This window comes from Oncorhynchus mykiss, chromosome 32 (assembly GCF_013265735.2).
Source record: "Oncorhynchus mykiss isolate Arlee chromosome 32, USDA_OmykA_1.1, whole genome shotgun sequence".
NCBI classification, from domain to species: domain Eukaryota; kingdom Metazoa; phylum Chordata; class Actinopteri; order Salmoniformes; family Salmonidae; genus Oncorhynchus; species Oncorhynchus mykiss.
Window position 1 is genome coordinate 11,272,534 of NC_050572.1, and position 20,000 is coordinate 11,292,533.

At 44.8% G+C, this 20,000-nt stretch overlaps 1 protein-coding gene across 2 annotated transcripts in view; it reads right to left on the reverse strand.

The window, feature by feature from the left end:
* Positions 1 to 1,721: 1,721 nt before the first annotated feature.
* Positions 1,722 to 20,000, reverse strand: part of LOC110487919 (ataxin-1) — a 181,739-nt gene continuing 163,460 nt past the window's right edge. For both annotated transcript variants that reach the window (XM_036971340.1, XM_036971341.1), the window contains 2 exons: positions 12,946 to 15,355; positions 1,722 to 5,888 (listed from right to left, as the gene is read on the reverse strand). In XM_036971340.1, coding sequence (XP_036827235.1) covers positions 5,280 to 5,888; positions 12,946 to 14,805 — 2,469 coding nt within the window. In that variant the 5' untranslated portion in view covers positions 14,806 to 15,355 and the 3' untranslated portion in view covers positions 1,722 to 5,279. The remainder of the gene's footprint in view (positions 5,889 to 12,945; positions 15,356 to 20,000) is intronic.

Genomic DNA, 20,000 nt, shown 5'->3' on the forward strand with positions numbered 1-20,000 from the left:
CACCCCCCATCTCTCTAGACACAGCTTCACCCCATCTCGAGAGACACAGCTTCACCCCATCTCGAGAGACACAGTTTCACCTCCCCATCTCTCTAGACACAGCTTCACCCCATCTCTCTAGACACAGCTTCACCCCATCTCTCTAGACACAGCTTCACCCCATCTCGAGAGACACAGTTTCACCTCCCCATCTCTCTAGACACAGCTTCACCCCATCTCTCTAGACACAGCTTCACCCCATCTCTCTAGACACAGCTTCACCCCATCTCTAGAGACACAGTTTCACCCCCCATCTCTCTAGACACAGCTTCACCCCATCTCGAGAGACACAGCTTCACCCCATCTCGAGAGACACAGTTTCACCTCCAATCTCTAGAGACACAGCTTCACCTCCCCATCTCTAGAGACACAGCTTCACCTCCCATCTCTAGAGACACAGTTTCACCTCCCATCTCTAGAGACACAGCTTCACCCCCCATCTCTAGAGACACAGCTTCACCCCCCATATCTAGAGACACAGCTTCACCCCCCATCTCTAGAGACACAGCTTCACCCCCCATCTCTCTAGAGACACAGTTTCACCCCCCATCTCTCTAGACACAGCTTCACCCCATCTCGAGAGACACAGCTTCACCCCATCTCGAGAGACACAGTTTCACCTCCCCATCTCTCTAGACACAGCTTCACCCCATCTCTCTAGAGACACAGTTTCACCTCCCATCTCTAGAGACACAGCTTCACCTCCCCATCTCTAGAGACACAGCTTCACCCCCATCTCTAGAGACACAGTTTCACCTCCCATCTCTAGAGACACAGCTTCACCCCCCATCTCTAGAGACACAGCTTCACCCCCCATATCTAGAGACACAGCTTCACCCCCCATCTCTAGAGACGCAGCTTCACCCCCCATCTCTCTAGACACAGCTTCACCCCCCATCTCTAGAGACACAGCTTCACCCCCCATCTCTCTAGACACAGTTTCACCCCCCATCTCTAGACACACAGCTTCATCCCCCCCCATCTCTAGAGACACAGCTTCACCCCCCCCATCTCTAGAGACACAGCTTCACCCCCCCCCATCTCTAGAGACACAGCTTCACCCCCCCCACCTCTAGAGACACAGCTTCACCCCCCATCTCTAGAGACACAGCTTCATCCCCCACCTCTAGAGACACAGCTTCATCCCCCCATCTCTAGAGACACAGTTTCACCCCTCAAATCCAAAGTTACACACATGCTGGCTAGATGCTTGTTGTCTAACCTTTTGGAAAGCAGCCACCACACCACTGCCATTATGTTTTACATTTGCACTAGAAAACTTTACCTGAAAGGGTTTGATTGGTGAGGGGTGTAAGTGTGTGTCGTTGTTTTACTGAATTGTCCCATTTAGGTAGGGGTTAGTCAGTTAGAACAAGACTTAACTAGGGTCTCATTTTGGTTCAATGTGTATGAATGCAAAGCCATATATGTAATGGTTTGAATATCTGCTATTTTACCAAGGTGAAGCTCTAGAAGCAAAAAAAAAACATTATATCCATCCTGTCCTTACAAAAAGACTCACACATTCTCAGAAACGCACGCACGCACGCACACACGCACGCACGCACGCACGCACACACACACACACACACACACACACACACACACACACAGAAACTAGCTCTAGACGACATAGTCAAAGAATGTTAGAAAATAAAAAATGAAGATGCACTGCCGTGGTGTTGATCTGAGAAACCCTGTTTTATTAAAAACAATAAAGCATTTTCAAATCTTATACAGGGTGTCTACTCACTCCCCACCACCGCCACCACCATCCATCTGTCCATCACCACGGCAATCACCCGCACCCGCCCTCCAGGTAGGAGTTCCTCTTAACCACAGATCTAGGATCAGATTCCCCTACACCCACACCTAACACAAACCTTTAGGGGGATGAACTAAACATCTGAACCTACACCAGTGGCTAGAAGCAACTTGCTATACTTCTCCTATTCTGCCATACCACCTAAACACACCTGAAAATCTAGTTCAAGCTTAGAGCTCAACAGGTGTACCTGCTGGTGGCCCCGCCCCCCGGCTCCAAGACCGACCGACATACCTCCACACTGTCTCTCAACCAAACCCCCAACAAGTGGGTGGGACTTGGATGTGCCACAGATGTGATTGACAGTGTGGTTGTCCAATGAGGAGCAGAGTCAAGATTGTCAGAGCCAATCAGCAGGGAGAGCACTTGTTAAGTAACTGCTACATTTCAGTAAAATGGGGTTTCAGCCATAGAGAATGATAGAGGCCTCTAGTGGCCAAAAGGTTGTATTAGCATGGATAGCGCCATTGAGGGATTCCAACATTTTAATGTAGTCAACTGGGTGGGACTTCCAACTTCCTTGAATGATCCCCCCCTGGTGACCCTGTTGGAGTCATGTCCAACTGGGTCATCAGGAGGGACCAGCCAATAGTGAAGACGACAATTGACTACTTTAAAATGGAGATAGCATGGACAGCGCCATTGAGGCTGTCACAGACACTATAATGGTACAGATACAAAGACAAGTCCTCTACCTATCTCTATGGCTTCAGCTCACTGTGTGTTTGTGTGAGTGTGTGGGTTTGTGTGTGCAACCTGGCTGAAAACATAGGTGTATCTGAAATGGCATTCTATTCCCTATATAGTGCACTACTTTTGGTCAGTGCACTATGTAGGGAAAAGGGCGCCATTTCGGACACAACCAAAAAGTCATGTCACCCAACTGACAACCTCTCCAGATGTGCAAATTGCAAGATTCTCTTAAGTAGAACTCCAAAAACAGGAACCCTGGACATTTAACATGGGATATATCAAATTAACTTATATGATATTTCTATATACATTTACAAACACACACACACACACACACACACACACACACACACACACACACACACACACACACACACACACACCACTGAGAATCACTATTGTTTTAGTTTCCTACTCAAATATATTGGCTTCTCTATATCATCAAGGGGAAACAACTATGCAACAAAAGTATTTGGATACACATTAAACGTATATCAACAAGTATGAAATACATACAGTCCTCCCTCACCTTCAGGAGAGTGCCTGTCTGTGCAGGTACTGTATTCCGTGTGTGAGTGTGTGTCAGAGGAGGCTGGTGGGAGGAGCTATAGGAGGATGGGCTCATTGTAATGGCTGGAATGGAATCAATGCAATGGTACCAAACACATCACACGCCTGGAAACAGTGTGTTTGACCCCGTTCCATCTATACCATAACAGCCATTACAATGAATACGTCCTCCTATAGCTACCCCCACCAGCCTCCTCTGGTGTGTGTGTACTTACACATAGCTACATTCATGCACACTTCCCGTACATACATTATGTATATGACACATGTCAAAAAGTCTGTGTCCAGAGCATCTATAACTCTCTCAGTCTCGTCCACAACATACCTGTACATAGTTCCTGCCTGTTCCCATCCTTTGTCCAATCTCCTTTTGGACTTGATTGACATTTTTGATTTCCTTGAAAAGGCAGTTATGTGTCTTATTTTTTTGTACCACACCCATATTTTGAAGAGCATGTTCTGATTGGAGTAAAGTGCCTTAGCAACAAAAAAAAAAAAAACACTCTTCTGCTTTTATATCGTCCTCTATATTCCTCTGTTGCCTTTCTCACTTTCTTTCCCTCTCCTAACTGGCACTCGCTTCATCACCTGTCACATTCATCCCTGTCAGGTCAAGTGACTTGGTGACCCCATGACATCATCATTCCTCTATGACATCATCACGACCCCTTCACTGTTCTAAAGTCCTGCTGTCACAGAGTTCTACTTCTTCCTCAAGGTAAAATAACAAAAACATACAGTACTGTGTTAATGAAGAGAGACCAACAATAACAATAACGATAATAATAATAATAGTTGTGTTATCATCAGTTGGTGAGTGTGACAGGTGTGCAAACGCAAGTGCTTCAAGACAACATGCTGTCTCTCTCTAAAGACTCAACAGTGACTCTCTGACTGCGTTCCAAATGGCCCCTATTCCCGATACAGTGCACCACTTTTGACTAGGGCCCATAAGGATAGGAGCCTTAGTAAAAGAAGTGCACTATATAGGGTATAAGGGACCATTTGAGACATAAGCTCTTTCTTTCTGCCATAAAAATGTAAAGGAAAAGGTTGCACCAAGTAAACATCATCTTCCTCTGAATAATCCCATAGTTCATCAACTCAGTGTGAATGTAAATGTATGTAGGGTATAAAGGAATAACATAAACATTTTACTTAACCACCCTGGATCAAATTATACATACAGTATGTGACCCCTGACCTCGAAAGTTTTAGACAATCATTTAAATATATCATTATCAACTCAGAACGCTTCAAGAATAATAACAAAATGACTCCACTGTCACCCAAACAAAGGAAGGAAGAGTTCTCTTTTTATGGTGGCCCAGTGGCGCGGCCTGATGACCTCGCCTGGCTGGTCTGGCCCTGCTGGGTGACATCACCTAGCTGAGTGGTCTAGGTGGATGAGTGTCGAGGCATCTGGTGACCCCTTGTTTAGGATTAGATGTGTAGCTCTAACCTTCTGTCAGAGACACATAAAGGTGTTATTATACATCCTTATTCTATTCACGAGGGTTTGAATTTGTTAAAGTCCTTTTTTTTACTGTGTTTTATTTAAAGACGTCTTGAGTCGCTCGGGATAGATGACATCATATCAACTCAGTCTGCCACCACGGCAACGGGTGGCGTGGAGAGTGATTCCGTCCAGACATCCTGAACACTCTCGTCAGTAGTGCCCTCTACCAGGAAGTGATATCACTCAGCGGTCTACATTATGGCAGCTTAGTCATCTCCTAGGCCCTATAGGAAAGCTAACGTTACATATTTAATTCAGTTGTCCACCTGCAGCCATCTAATGACCAGAGAGGTATCAAGCAGCGCTCTTGTATGCCACAAACCCTCCAATAAAACACGTACTATACTTCACAAAACCCCTTGCCCAGAGACTTGTTGACAAATCCAATTGCACCGTTTGCTCGTTTACATAATGCCGAACGCATCAACTACAATGTTATTTTAACATGGACTTAATGTAAGGTGATAACATGGGTCAAATTTAGCCTACAGTAATCCGGATAGAAAATATAAAGAAGAAAAACATCTAAAACAAAGTCGTTAAAATAAAACATTTACGAGGGCATTTATTTTTTTCCATCTCTCCTCCAATCCCTATATGAATTAACAGTCTTGTTTTAATCTCCTGCCTTCACTACTTGCCTATATTTGACCTGCCTTCGATGCTGATTTTTACCTCCTGAGTGATAAAGGAAGGTTTGGGTAGAGTCAACTGGGGCACCTCCTCGCTCCTCTCCACCTGACGGCCCTCGGGGGCCGACCACCTCCTCTTGCGGCTTGCCGGCTTGGCGGCGCCCCTACTGGATTCTGAATCTCCAGGCTGGCCTCCTTTCAAGTTGACCCCCCCTCCGACGCCGAACCTCAGTTCCCCATTCTCTGAGGCGAACTGAACACCTTCAACCACCATTCCCCCACTGGAGCCTCTATGGCCCACCCCGTTCTCCTGCTCCCCGTGCCTGGCTGACCCCCTTCCACCCCGGGAAGACCTGGAGGGTTTGAGGGGCCCGTGGATGGAGCCCATGTTGCAGCTAGTAGTGATTTCCATGGCCTGGTTCTGGGTCTGCTGGGTCTTCTTCAGGGAGCCGTTCCTCAGGTTCTTCAGGGTGAGGGAGATGCAGACGTCCCCCACTGAGAGCTTGGTGCAGGGTAGTTCTAACAGCTGAGTGGTCCGGTCCGGGCAGCACGACGACCAGCCCTGGCCGAATACGAAGAAGGGATACTCCACCTGCACCTCCACACTCACCTGGGGGAGAGAGGGGAGAGATAATAAAAGAGATTGAGAGGAGAGGAGGGGAGGGAGAGATGGAGAGAGAGAACAGACTATCAAAACTAATCATATAGGAGACAACACCTAAACCATAGCCTATCAAAACTAATAATATAGGAGACAACACCTAAACCATAGCCTATCAAAACTAATCATATAGGAGACAACACCTAAACTATAGCCTATCAAAACTAATCATATAGGAGACAACACCTAAACCATAGCCTATCAAAACTAATCATATAGGAGACAACACCTAAACTGTAGCCTATCAAAACTAATCATATAGGAGACAACACCTAAACCATAGCCTATCAAAACTAATAATATAGGAGACAACACCTAAACCATAGCCTATCAAAACTAATCATATAGGAGAAAACACCTAAACTATAGCCTATCAACACTAATCATATAGGAGACAACACCTAAACTATAGCCTATCAAAACTAATCATATAGGAGACAACACCTAAACCATAGCCTATCAAAACTAATAATATAGGAGACAACACCTAAACCATAGCCTATCAAAACTAATCATATAGGAGAAAACACCTAAACTATAACCTATCAACACTAATCATATAGGAGACAACACCTAAACTATAGCCTATCAAAACTAATCATATAGGAGACAACACCTAAACCATAGCCTATCAAAACTAATAATATAGGAGACAACACCTAAACCATAGCCTATCAAAACTAATCATATAGGAGAAAACACCTAAACTATAACCTATCAACACTAATCATATAGGAGACAACACCTAAACTATAGCCTATCAAAACTAATCATATAGGAGACAACACCTAAACCATAGCCTATCAAAACTAATAATATAGGAGACAACACCTAAACCATAGCCTATCAAAACTAATCATATAGGAGAAAACACCTAAACTATAACCTATCAACACTAATCATATAGGAGACAACACCTAAACTATAGCCTATCAAAACTAATCATATAGGAGACAACACCTACACTATCAACACTAATCATATAGGAGAAAACACCTAAACTATAGCCTACTGTCACCTATCAAAACGAATCATATAGGAGACAACACCTAAACTATAGCCTATCAAAACTAATCATATAGGAGACAACACCTAAACTATAGCCTATCAAAACGAATCATACAGGAGACAACACCTAAACTATAGCCTATCAAAGCTAATCATATAGGAGACAACACCTAAACTATAGCCTATCAACACTAATCATATAGGAGAAAACACCTAAACTATAGCCTACTGTCACTTATCAAAGCTAATCATATAGGAGACAACACCTAAACTATAGCCTATCAAAACTAATCATATAGGAGAAAACACCTAAACTATAGTCTACTGTCACCTATCAAAACTAATCATATAGGAGACAACACCTAAACGGGGCGGCAGGGTAGCCTAGTTAGAGCGTTGGACTAGTAACCGGAAGGTTGCAAGTTCAAACCCCCGAGCTGACAAGGTACAAATCTGTCGTTCTGCCCCTGGACAGGCAGTTAACCCACTGTTCCTAGGCTGTCATTGAAAATAAGAATTTGTTCTTAACTGACTTGCCTGGTTAAATAAAGGTAAAATAAAAATAAATATAGGCGACAACACCTAAACTATAGCCTATCAACACTAATCATATAGGAGACAACACCTAAACTATAGCCTATCAACACTAATCATATAGGAGACAACACCTAAACTATAGCCTATCAACACTAATCATATAGGAGACAACACCTAAACTATAACCTATCAACACTAATCATATAGGAGACAACACCTAAACTATAGCCTATCAACACTAATCATATAGGAGACAACACCTAAACTATAGCCTATCAACACTAATCATATAGGAGACAACACCTAAACTATAGCCTATCAAAACTAATCATATAGGAGACAACACCTAAACTATAGCCTATCAACACTAATCATATAGGAGACAACACCTAAACTATAGCCTATCAAAACTAATCATATAGGAGACAACACCTACACTATCAACACTAATCATATAGGAGAAAACACCTAAACTATAGCCTATCAACACTAATCATATAGGAGACAACACCTAAACTATAGCCTATCAACACTAATCATATAGGAGACAACACCTAAACTATAGCCTATCAAAACTAATCATATAGGAGACAACACCTACACTATCAACACTAATCATATAGGAGAAAACACCTAAACTATAGCCTATCAACACTAATCATATAGGAGACAACACCTACACTATCAACACTAATCATATAGGAGACAACACCTAAACTATAGCCTATCAACACTAATCATATAGGAGAAAACACCTAAACTATAGCCTATCAACACTAATCATATAGGAGACAACACCTACACTATCAACACTAATCATATAGGAGAAAACACCTAAACTATAGCCTATCAACACTAATCATATAGGAGACAACACCTAAACTATAACCTATCAACACTAATCATATAGGAGACAACACCTAAACTATAGCCTATCAACACTAATCATATAGGAGACAACACCTAAACTATAGCCTATCAAAACTAATCATATAGGAGACAACACCTACACTATCAACACTAATCATATAGGAGAAAACACCTAAACTATAGCCTATCAACACTAATCATATAGGAGACAACACCTAAACTATAGCCTATCAACACTAATCATATAGGAGACAACACCTAAACTATAGCCTATCAACACTAATCATATAGGAGACAACACCTAAACTATAGCCTATCAAAACTAATCATATAGGAGACAACACCTACACTATCAACACTAATCATATAGGAGAAAACACCTAAACTATAGCCTATCAACACTAATCATATAGGAGACAACACCTAAACTATAGCCTATCAACACTAATCATATAGGAGACAACACCTAAACTATAGCCTATCAACACTAATCATATAGGAGACAACACCTACACTATCAACACTAATCATATAGGAGAAAACACCTAAACTATAGCCTATCAACACTAATCATATAGGAGACAACACCTAAACTATAACCTATCAACACTAATCATATAGGAGACAACACCTAAACTATAGCCTATCAACACTAATCATATAGGAGACAACACCTAAACTATAGCCTATCAACACTAATCATATAGGAGACAACACCTACACTATCAACACTAATCATATAGGAGACAACACCTAAACTATAGCCTATCAACACTAATCATATAGGAGACAACACCTACACTATCAACACTAATCATATAGGAGACAACACCTAAACTATAGCCTATCAACACTAATCATATAGGAGACAACACCTAAACTATAGCCTATCAAAGCTAATCATATAGGAGACAACACCTAAACTATAGCCTATCAACACTAATCATATAGGAGACAACACCTAAACTATAGCCTATCAACACTAATCATATAGGAGACAACACCTAAACTATAGCCTATCAACACTAATCATATAGGAGACAACACCTAAACTATAGCCTATCAAAACTAATCATATAGGAGACAACACCTAAACTATAGCCTATCAACACTAATCATATAGGAGACAACACCTAAACTATAGCCTATCAACACTAATCATATAGGAGACAACACCTAAACTATAGCCTATCAACACTAATCATATAGGAGACAACACCTAAACTATAGCCTATCAACACTAATCATATAGGAGACAACACCTACACTATCAACACTAATCATATAGGAGAAAACACCTAAACTATAGCCTATCAACACTAATCATATAGGAGACAACACCTAAACTATAGCCTATCAACACTAATCATATAGGAGACAACACCTAAACTATAGCCTATCAAAGCTAATCATATAGGAGACAACACCTAAACTATAGCCTATCAACACTAATCATATAGGAGAAAACACCTAAACTATAGCCTATCAACACTAATCATATAGGAGACAACACCTACACTATCAACACTAATCATATAGGAGACAACACCTAAACTATAGCCTATCAACACTAATCATATAGGAGAAAACACCTAAACTATAGCCTATCAACACTAATCATATAGGAGACAACACCTAAACTATAGCCTATCAAAGCTAATCATATAGGAGACAACACCTAAACTATAGCCTATCAACACTAATCATATAGGAGAAAACACCTAAACTATAGCCTATCAACACTAATCATATAGGAGACAACACCTACACTATCAACACTAATCATATAGGAGAAAACACCTAAACTATAGCCTATCAACACTAATCATATAGGAGAAAACACCTAAACTATAGCCTATCAACACTAATCATATAGGAGACAACACCTACACTATCAACACTAATCATATAGGAGAAAACACCTAAACTATAGCCTATCAAAACTAATCATATAGGAGACAACACCTAAACTATAACCTATCAAAACGAATCATACAGGAGACAACACCTAAACTATAGCCTATCAAAGCTAATCATATAGGAGACAACACCTAAACTATAGCCTATCAACACTAATCATATAGGAGACAACACCTAAACTATAGCCTATCAAAACTAATCATATAGGAGAAAACACCTAAACTATAGCCTATCAACACTAATCATATAGGAGACAACACCTACACTATCAACACTAATCATATAGGAGAAAACACCTCAACTATAGCCTATCAAAACTAATCATATAGGAGACAACACCTAAACTATAGCCTATCAAAACTAATCATATAGGAGACAACACCTAAACTATAGCCTACTGTCACCTATCAAAACTAATAATATAGGAGAAAACACCTAAACTATAGCCTATCAACACTAATCATATAGGAGACAACACCTACACTATCAACACTAATCATATAGGAGAAAACACCTAAACTATAGCCTATCAAAACTAATCATATAGGAGACAACACCTAAACTATAGCCTATCAAAACTAATCATATAGGAGACAACACCTAAACTATAGCCTATGAAAACTAATCATATAGGTGACAACACCTAAACTATAGCCTATCAAAACTAATCATATAGGAGACAACACCTACACTATCAACACTAATCATATAGGAGAAAACACCTAAACTATAGCCTATCAAAACTAATCATATAGGAGACAACACCTAAATTAGAGCCTATCAACACTAATCATATAGGAGACAACACCTAAACTATAGCCTATCAAAACTAATCATATAGGAGACAACACCTAAACTATAGCCTATCAAAACTAATCATATAGGCCTATAAAAGCAGATGTAAAGACAATATTCAATTGAGAATAGTGAGGTAGACTACAGAATTGAGTGCAAATGGCGCATGAATGGCACATTTACAATATGGACAGTCCAGGTATAACAGACAATTTCATATACAGTTGTATTTAATGGATTACATAAATGGGGACCTAATAATTAAAAAAAAAACATTATTTTCCATTTATACCAAGTGTCAGATAAATTGCCACAGTAGATTTGCTTTGGTAAACAATAAAATACTTTATTTCAATTGTACTGAACTTAGTCCTGTTCAAAAAGGACTAAGTTGTTCCCTTGACAATACCAATCAGAGGGTGAACACATCTTGAAAGAATTTGGTTGCAGGTGGGACTAAGGTGTACCTATTACTGGGACCAATAATGATTGCTATGGAGATCAGCTGTGCGGGTGAACCCCGTGTTATCGGATGATATTCCAATAGGCTACATTCTGTAGGCTGCCCGTTAGCCTGTCCATTGGCACATAATGAAAGGTGTGGAAACGCGTCAAAGGCTACTGTTTGTGTTCCCCTGGCTGAGTTGATGATTTGGGCCATCAGTTGATTGACAGCTTTTTGAGCAGCTTGTTTAACAGTTGAATTCACCATTCCCACTCGTTTCGGGGCCAACCTGGTCTCTTTAATCACGAGACAATGATTTGGTCATTATCATTGAAGAATCTGGCACTCGTGTGTGTTAATGTCCTCCCACGTCTAAACGGCATAACGGCCTAGCCTCTACGGTCATTATACTGTATCATTATATTACACGCATTATATCAAACAAGCCTCTTATTAACAGTATTTTTTTTAACATTTGTAATTTGTTTGAAGGTTTTATTTAAGAGCCAGATCAGTGTTAGAAAGACAGGGCGAGGGTGAAAAACACGGATTCCAACCGATGCGGACTCTGGCATAATATGTGCCGGGGTCAGTGACTAACCACGTTATTATGCCCTGAACATTTAATAATTTCCCTAACGAAAAATACATCCACCCCCTAAAATATATGTCCATTTATTATCATCCATATAAGAATTCACACAAGAAGCTCAATAGCCTGCATGTAGCCTACAACTGACGCCCAGTAGACTTGCGGTCTAAAATAGCCTGCGCGTAGCCTACAACGGACGTCCAGTAGACTTGCGGTCTAAAATAGCCTGCATGTAGCCTACAACTGACGCCCAGTGGACTTGCTGTCTAAAATATCCTGCATGTAGCCTACAACTGACGCCCAGTGGACTTGCGGTCTAAAATATCCTGCATGTAGCCTACAACTGACGCCCAGTGGACTTGCGGTCTAAAATATCCTGCATGTAGCCTACAACTGACGCCCAGTGGACTTGCGGTCTAAAATATCCTGCATGTAGCCTACAACTGACGCCCAGTGGACTTGCTGTCTAAAATATCCTGCATGTAGCCTACAACTGACGCCCAGTGGACTTGCGTCTAAAATATCCTGCATGTAGCCTACAACTGACGCCCAGTGGACAAATTTCTTGTCCGGATCCTCTCCTGTGTTGACAAACACCGCCTTCACAAGCCCCGGGTGCAGGCTTTATATCGGTGGAAAGAGAGGCTTGAGTTGCAGCCACAGTAAGTCTCTAGTATAAAACACACAGGGAGTTATTCAATAATCGATTGACGTGCGCAGGCCCTGGTTAGCACCTCTGCCCACTTGTGAATATCAATGTTATATCGATGCACAAACATGATTTAGCGTTTGTTTGTTTTGATATTCTTGAAGTTATATAAACAAAAGCGTTCCCTTACCTGAGCGCGGTGTTCACCCACAGAGAACTGTACGATGGCAAAGTTGGGCGTGTGGCTGTCGTCGATGCGTTCCACGGTGGACGAGTCTATCTTCAGCTCGCTGCTGATCTCAGCGCTCTGGATAAAGTCCTCCGTCTTCAGGTCCTCCACGCGCTTCAGCTCCCCGTCCGCCAGCTGGATGATGGAGCCCTTGATAAAGTAGGCGGGCAGCGAGGAGCCCGAGGGGGCCGAGGAGGGGGCCTGGGGGGTTGGGACCACCGGGAGGTGTAGCTGGGCCTGGACCATGCTCCCCCCAGCCCCAGCAGGGTAGGACAGAGGAGGGTAGGGGGCCGGGACCTCAAATAGATGCTCCTCTCTGGGGTTAGTGGTGGTGGTGGTGGTGGCAACGTAGGCGTGGGAGAGTGTGGCAGGGAAGGGCTGTGGTTGACTTGTGGTGGCTATGTGTGCAGTATGGCCAGCCTCCAGGCTGGTGGCCCCGGCCCCACTGACGGGGATGAGCAGGTGCTGGGACAGACTGGTGTGGTACTGTTGCCCCCCCGCACCCCCAGACAGATAGCCGATGATGGGCTGCCCACCTGGGCCAGCCTGGTAGAAGTTGGTGGAGAGTTGGCCTAAGGAGATGGGCGATGCATCGCTGGCGTTGTGTGTGGGCTGGATGACTGTGTGAGTGTGGGGGGACAGGGAGCTGACGGCTGCCTTAAGACTCTCCACATTGAGCGCAGGGGGGAAGGTGAACGTGGAGGAGGAGGTGCGGTACACAGGTTTACCCAGGAGGAGGCTGCCTTTCTCTGGGTGCAAGGCAGAGGAGAGGGGTAGTTTTTCGGGACTCTGGTGGTCTTGTCCTCCATGACTGTTGGGGACGAGCATGAGAGAGGTCCGTAGCCCTGAGGCATCATGGGAGGTATAGGTCTCATAGTGATGGTGGGAGCTCTGCTGCTGGTGGAGCTGGTGATGGGAGAAAGAGGAGGAAGAAGAGGAGGATGATGATGGGGCTCCTTTGCTTTCCTTCCTCTCAAAGCGGCCTCTCTTCTCCAGCTCTCCGTTGTGCAGTTCCCTGGGCCGGCCCTCCTCTCTCTTAGTCAGGGGCTCCTCGGAGCCCGCATACTGTACCAGCACCTGGGAGCCCCCGCTGAGGGTGTGGTGGGGGTCGTGGTGCAGGTGGTGGGTCCCTCCGTGGGGCAAGGGGGCAGTCCGGGGGGCCACGTTCTGAGAGGAACCAGAGAGCTGGACGTACTGGGGGCCAGTGTCCGATAGAGCCAGGCCTGGGGGTAGGGACTGGGGTGGGGGGCGACCTGGACCCACAGAGTGGTGCTGGTTCAGCTTGGAGGTGATGGTGGCGTTGGGGTAGGGGTCAGGGTGGGAGCGTTGGGATGTGGAGGTGGGTAGAGGGGGGGGCTGGGAGGAGAGGTAGCCTGGGTAAGGGGAACTGATGACCTGAAGGTTGTGGGGAAGCTGGGTGTAGTGGATGGTCCCCCCTGGTGGGGACAGAGGAGAGCTGTACATGGCAGGGAGCGATGTGGTCACCACTCTGGACTGATGTGATGAAGAGGAGGAACAGATGGAGGAAGGGACCAGGAAGTCTGAGTGTGTGGGGATGGTGGAGCATAGTGGTTTGTACTGGGGCACGTCAGACTCACAGGGAGTGCTGGTACGCTGCCCACCTCTACCGCCATCCCCGTTACCTCCACTAATGTCTCTGTTGTGCCCGCCAGCTACACTGGCCAGCCATGTCAGGTTCTCTCCTCGCTGGGTCTCGCTGGCGGGCGCCATCAACAGGGGCCTCTCATCTGCAGTGCTGGCTGGGAAATCTCTCTTCTTGGGGGGCAGACACTCGTTGCTGCGCTCATGGTTGGACTTCATACTGTTGTCTTTTCTCTCTAGACTTTCTGTCACATAGACACGCGTTGCTCCCACGGCAACAACAGGTGTGCCTGTCTCTCTTTTCACACTAACTATCTAGTTCTTATGTCTCTGCCTCGTTCACATTCTCTTTCATTCCTGTCTTTGGCTCTCTCTCTCTCTCTCTCTCTCTCTCGCGCCTGGTTTTCCTCTTTGACAGAGTAGGCCCTCCTGCTGTTTGTGTGGGTGAGTAGGACCAGGAGACTGGGAGACTGGAGAGGTTAGGTAGGTAGGTAGGTAGGAGGTAGAGAGGGAGGGAAGGGGTAGCTCAGCGTCTGTCCAACGCCTGGCTCTGGCTCAGCAGAGAGCAGAGAGCAGCACACCTGCCGTTGCCGTGAGAGCAGCCCGAGTCACACCCGGCGTTGTCGTGGAGAGAGGAGGAGAGCCGTCCGTCAGCTTCATGCGGAATCATTTCCCTCTGTGAGCTAGCCTTCTGGACAGCCTTCTGGACAGCTTTCTGGACAGCCTTCTGGACAGCCTTCTGGACAGCCTTCTGGACAGATGCAGCAACCTGGGGACCACAGAGAACAAACATGTTGGATTAGGCTCTCTCAAACACACACACACACACACACACAATAGAAAATGTCTTTATCATACAGTGACCCATTACAACAAGAGGAGAGAGAATTGGGGTTAAACAGCATTTCAATGCCCACCCTGGGAAGATGAGACGCATGCTTACATGTGTCTGTTTGTTTGTAAGCATCAATTTCTGCCATCTGTGAGCATCGTGTGTGTGTGTGTGTGTGTTTGTGTGTGTGTGTGTGTGTGTGTGTTGCGTCGGTGAGAGCAGGGAAACACTCAGTGTGAAGCTCATTAATAATGTTCATGCAGCTACACACACACACACACACACACACACACACACACACACACACACACACACTATTATTAGGGTAATTATTATGGGCTGATTATGTTTATCCTTTAACATCATGTAGAATAGGTAGATGAAAGAGAGCATTCTCATCTCATCAAGACATTATCTTCTGTCTTCATCGTAGATAAAAACCTTTCTGTGCATTCAGCCTAAATTTGACCAGGTAGTTACAATGCTTCAATCAAGGGAGTTACCATGCTTCAATCAAGAGAGTTACCCTGCTTCAATCAAGAGAGTTACCCTGCTTCAATCAAGAGAGTTACCATGCTTCAATCAAGAGAGTTACCATGCTTCAATCAAGAGAGTTACCCTGCTTCAATCAAGAGAGTTACCCTGCTTCAATCAAGAGAGTTACCCTGCTTCAATCAAGAGAGTTACCCTGCTTCAATCAAGAGAGTTACCATGCTTCAATCAAGAGTTACCATGCTTCAATCAAGAGAGTTACCCTGCTTCAATCAAGAGAGTTACCCTGCTTCAATCAAGAGAGTTACCCTGCTTCAATCAAGAGAGTTACCATGCTTCAATCAAGAGAGTTACCCTGCTTCAATCAAGAGAGTTACCCTGCTTCAATCAAGAGAGTTACCCTGCTTCAATCAAGAGAGTTACCATGCTTCAATCAAGAGAGTTACCATGCTTCAATCAAGAGAGTTAGTGCAGTGTTTCTACATCCCAGTGGTAAGCCAGCCCCTAATCTTTCCTGCTTGGGCCTTCCTCTCCTCCTCTCTCTCTATCCCTCTTTCTATCCTTCCTCTCCTCTGCTGCTTTATCCTGCAGGATTAGAGAGAGAGCTGAACCAGCGTGCTATAACTCCCCCTGGAGAGAGAGAGAGATGGGGAGAGAGATAGAAAGATAGAGGGAGAACGGGAGAGAGAGAGAGATGGGGAGAGAGATAGAGAGGGGGAGAGATAGAGAGATAGAAAGATAGAGGGAGAACGGGAGAGAGAGAGATGGGGAGAGAGATAGAGAGGGGAAGAGATAGAAAGATAGAGAGAGAGGGGGAGAGAGATGAGAGGGGAGGGAGAAAGATGGATAGAGAGACGAGAGGGAGAAAGAGCTGACCTCTAGTGACCTACATTAGTTCACTGACAGATCCCCATTCAACATAAACACACATGCACACCTAGACACCCACACACACAACCAGACCCCCCCCCTCTAGTTGACAGTCTACTGGGTAGTCTAAGCCTTCATATTTGTTCTAGTTGACAGTCTACTGGGTAGTCTAAGCCTTCATATTTGTTCTAGTTGACAGTCTACTGGGTAGTCTAAGCCTGTTGGCCTTAAGACCTTTCATTCCATATTTGGTATTTAGAAAACTGATGACATATCAAAGTGATTTCTCACTGCAGAGCTTGCAGCTTTCCTGTGTGTGTGTGTGTGTGTGTGTGTGTGTGTGTGTGTGTGTAATACACTACATATAGTGTGTGAGTGTGTGTGTGTGTGTATGTGTAATACACTACATATAGTGTGTGAGTATGTGTGTGTGTGTGTGTGTGAGTGAGTGTGTATGTGTGTGTGTGTGTGTGTGTGTGTGAGTGTAATACACTACATATAGTGTGTGTGTGTGTGTGTGTGTGTGTGTGTGTGTGTGTGTGTGTGAGTGAGTATGTAATACACTCCATATAGTGTGTGTGTGTGTGTGTGTGTGTGTGTGAGTGAGTATGTAATACACTCCATATAGTGTGTGTGTGTGTGTGTAATACACTCCATATAGTATGTGTGTGTGTGTCTGTGTGTAATACACTACATATAGTATGTGTGTGTGCGTCTGTGTGTAATACACTACATATAGTGTGTGTGTTGTGTGTGTGTGCGTCTGTGTGTAATACACTACATATAGTGTGTGTGTGTGTGTGTTTGTACTACCCTGTCCCCCGTCCAGCCCTCAGAGGGATAACTACAGTGTGATACATTACCTCAGAGCTATATATAGTGAGTTCTCTAGCTCTTGTTGTGTATAGTACGACTCTGCACCAGGAGTACCTTACACACTAATACTCTCTCTCTCTATCTCTCTCCCTCTCTCTCTCTCTCCCTCTCTCTTTCTCCCTCTCCCTCTGTTCTCTTTCCTTCCCTCTCTGTCAGTGTGTGTCTCTTTAAGGGGAGGCAGGCAGTCAGGCTGGGAGCACAAACAGGCCTGTCACTATCTTCAGTATTGTCCAGAGCTCCCCTCTCCTCTCACCACGTAGAGTACATAGCGAGAGAGAGAGAGGAAGAAGGGAGAGAATGAGCAACAGAAAGAGAGAGAGAGAGAAACGACAGAGCAAGAGGAAGAGGGAAGAGAGAGAGAGACTAGGGGAGATTAAAGTGAAGGAGAGAGAGACTAGGGGAGAGTGAAGTGAAGGAGAGAGAGAGAGACTAGGGGAGAGTGAAGTGAAGGAGAGAGAGAGAGACTAGGGGAGAGTGAAGTGAAGGAGAGAGAGAGAGACTAGGGGAGAGTGAAGTGAAGGAGAGAGAGAGAGACTAGGGGAGAGTGAAGTGAAGGAGAGAGAGAGAGACTAGGGGAGAGTGAAGTGAAGGAGAGAGAGAGACTAGGGGAGAGTGAAGTGAAGGAGAGAGAGAGAGACTAGGAGAGAGTGAAGTGAAGGAGAGAGAGAGAGACTAGGAGAGAGTGAAGTGAAGGAGAGAGAGAGACTAGGAGAGAGTGAAGTGAAGGAGAGAGAGAGAGACTAGGGGAGAGTGAAGTGAAGGAGAGAGAGAGAGACTAGGAGAGAGTGAAGTGAAGGAGAGAGAGAGAGACTAGGAGAGAGTGAAGTGAAGGAGAGAGAGAGAGACTAGGAGAAAGTGAAGTGAAGGAGAGAGAGAGAGACTAGGGGAGAGTGAAGTGAAGGAGAGAGAGAGAGACTAGGGGAGAGTGAAGTGAAGGAGAGAGAGAGAGACTAGGGGAGAGTGAAGTGAAGGAGAGAGAGAGAGACTAGGAGAGAGTGAAGTGAAGGAGAGAGAGAGACTAGGGGAGAGTGAAGTAAAGGAGAGAGAGAGAGACTAGGGGAGAGTGAAGTGAAGGAGAGAGAGAGGGACTAGGAGAGAGTGAAGTGAAGGAGAGAGAGAGAGACTAGGAGAGAGTGAAGTGAAGGAGAGAGAGAGAGACTAGGAGAGAGTGAAGTGAAGGAGAGAGAGAGAGACTAGGAGAGAGTGAAGTGAAGGAGAGAGAGAGAGACTAGGGGAGAGTGAAGTGAAGGAGAGAGAGAGAGACTAGGAGAGAGTGAAGTGAAGGAGAGAGAGAGAGACTAGGAGAGAGTGAAGTGAAGGAGAGAGAGAGAGACTAGGAGAGAGTGAAGTGAAGGAGAGAGAGAGAGACTAGGGGAGAGTGAAGTGAAGGAGAGAGAGAGAGACTAGGGGAGAGTGAAGTGAAGGAGAGAGAGAGAGACTAGGGGAGAGTGAAGTGAAGGAGAGAGAGAGAGACTAGGAGAGAGTGAAGTGAAGGAGAGAGAGAGACTAGGGGAGAGTGAAGTGAAGGAGAGAGAGAGAGACTAGGCGAGAGTGAAGTGAAGGAGAGAGAGAGGGACTAGGAGAGAGTGAAGTGAAGGAGAGAGAGAGAGACTAGGAGAGAGTGAAGTGAAGGAGTGAGAGAGAGACTAGGAGAGAGTGAAGTGAAGGAGAGAGAGAGAGACTAGGAGAGAGTGAAGTGAAGGAGAGAGAGAGAGACTAGGGGAGAGTGAAGTGAAGGAGAGAGAGAGAGACTAGGAGAGTGTGAAGTGAAGGAGAGAGAGAGAGACTAGGGGAGAGTGAAGTGAAGGAGAGAGAGAGAGACTAGGGGAGAGTGAAGTGAAGGAGAGAGAGAGAGACTAGGGGAGAGTGAAGTGAAGGAGAGAGAGAGACTAGGGGAGAGTGAAGTGAAGGAGAGAGAGAGACTAGGGGAGAGTGAAGTGAAGGAGAGAGAGAGACTAGGGGAGAGTGAAGTGAAGGAGAGAGAGAGACTAGGGGAGAGTGAAGTGAAGGAGAGAGAGAGAGACTAGGGGAGAGTGAAGTGAAGGAGAGAGAGAGAGACTAGGGGAGAGTGAAGTGAAGGAGTAGGAGACACTAGGGGAGAGTGAAGTGAAGGAGTAGGAGACATAACTCAACAAAGTAGCCTTTGGAAAACAAGCGCTAAAGGAGCGTTGCATGACTTGCATTTTCTCCACCCAGGGGACAGTCCTCGAGCTCGTTTAGAGGGAGAAAGAGAGAGAGAGCGAGAGAACAGAAGACAGGCGAAACACCTCGTGAGAGGAACCACAGACGGCCGAGTCAGAAGACAGTACAGTGTAACACCGCACAGAGAGGACAAGGTATGAGA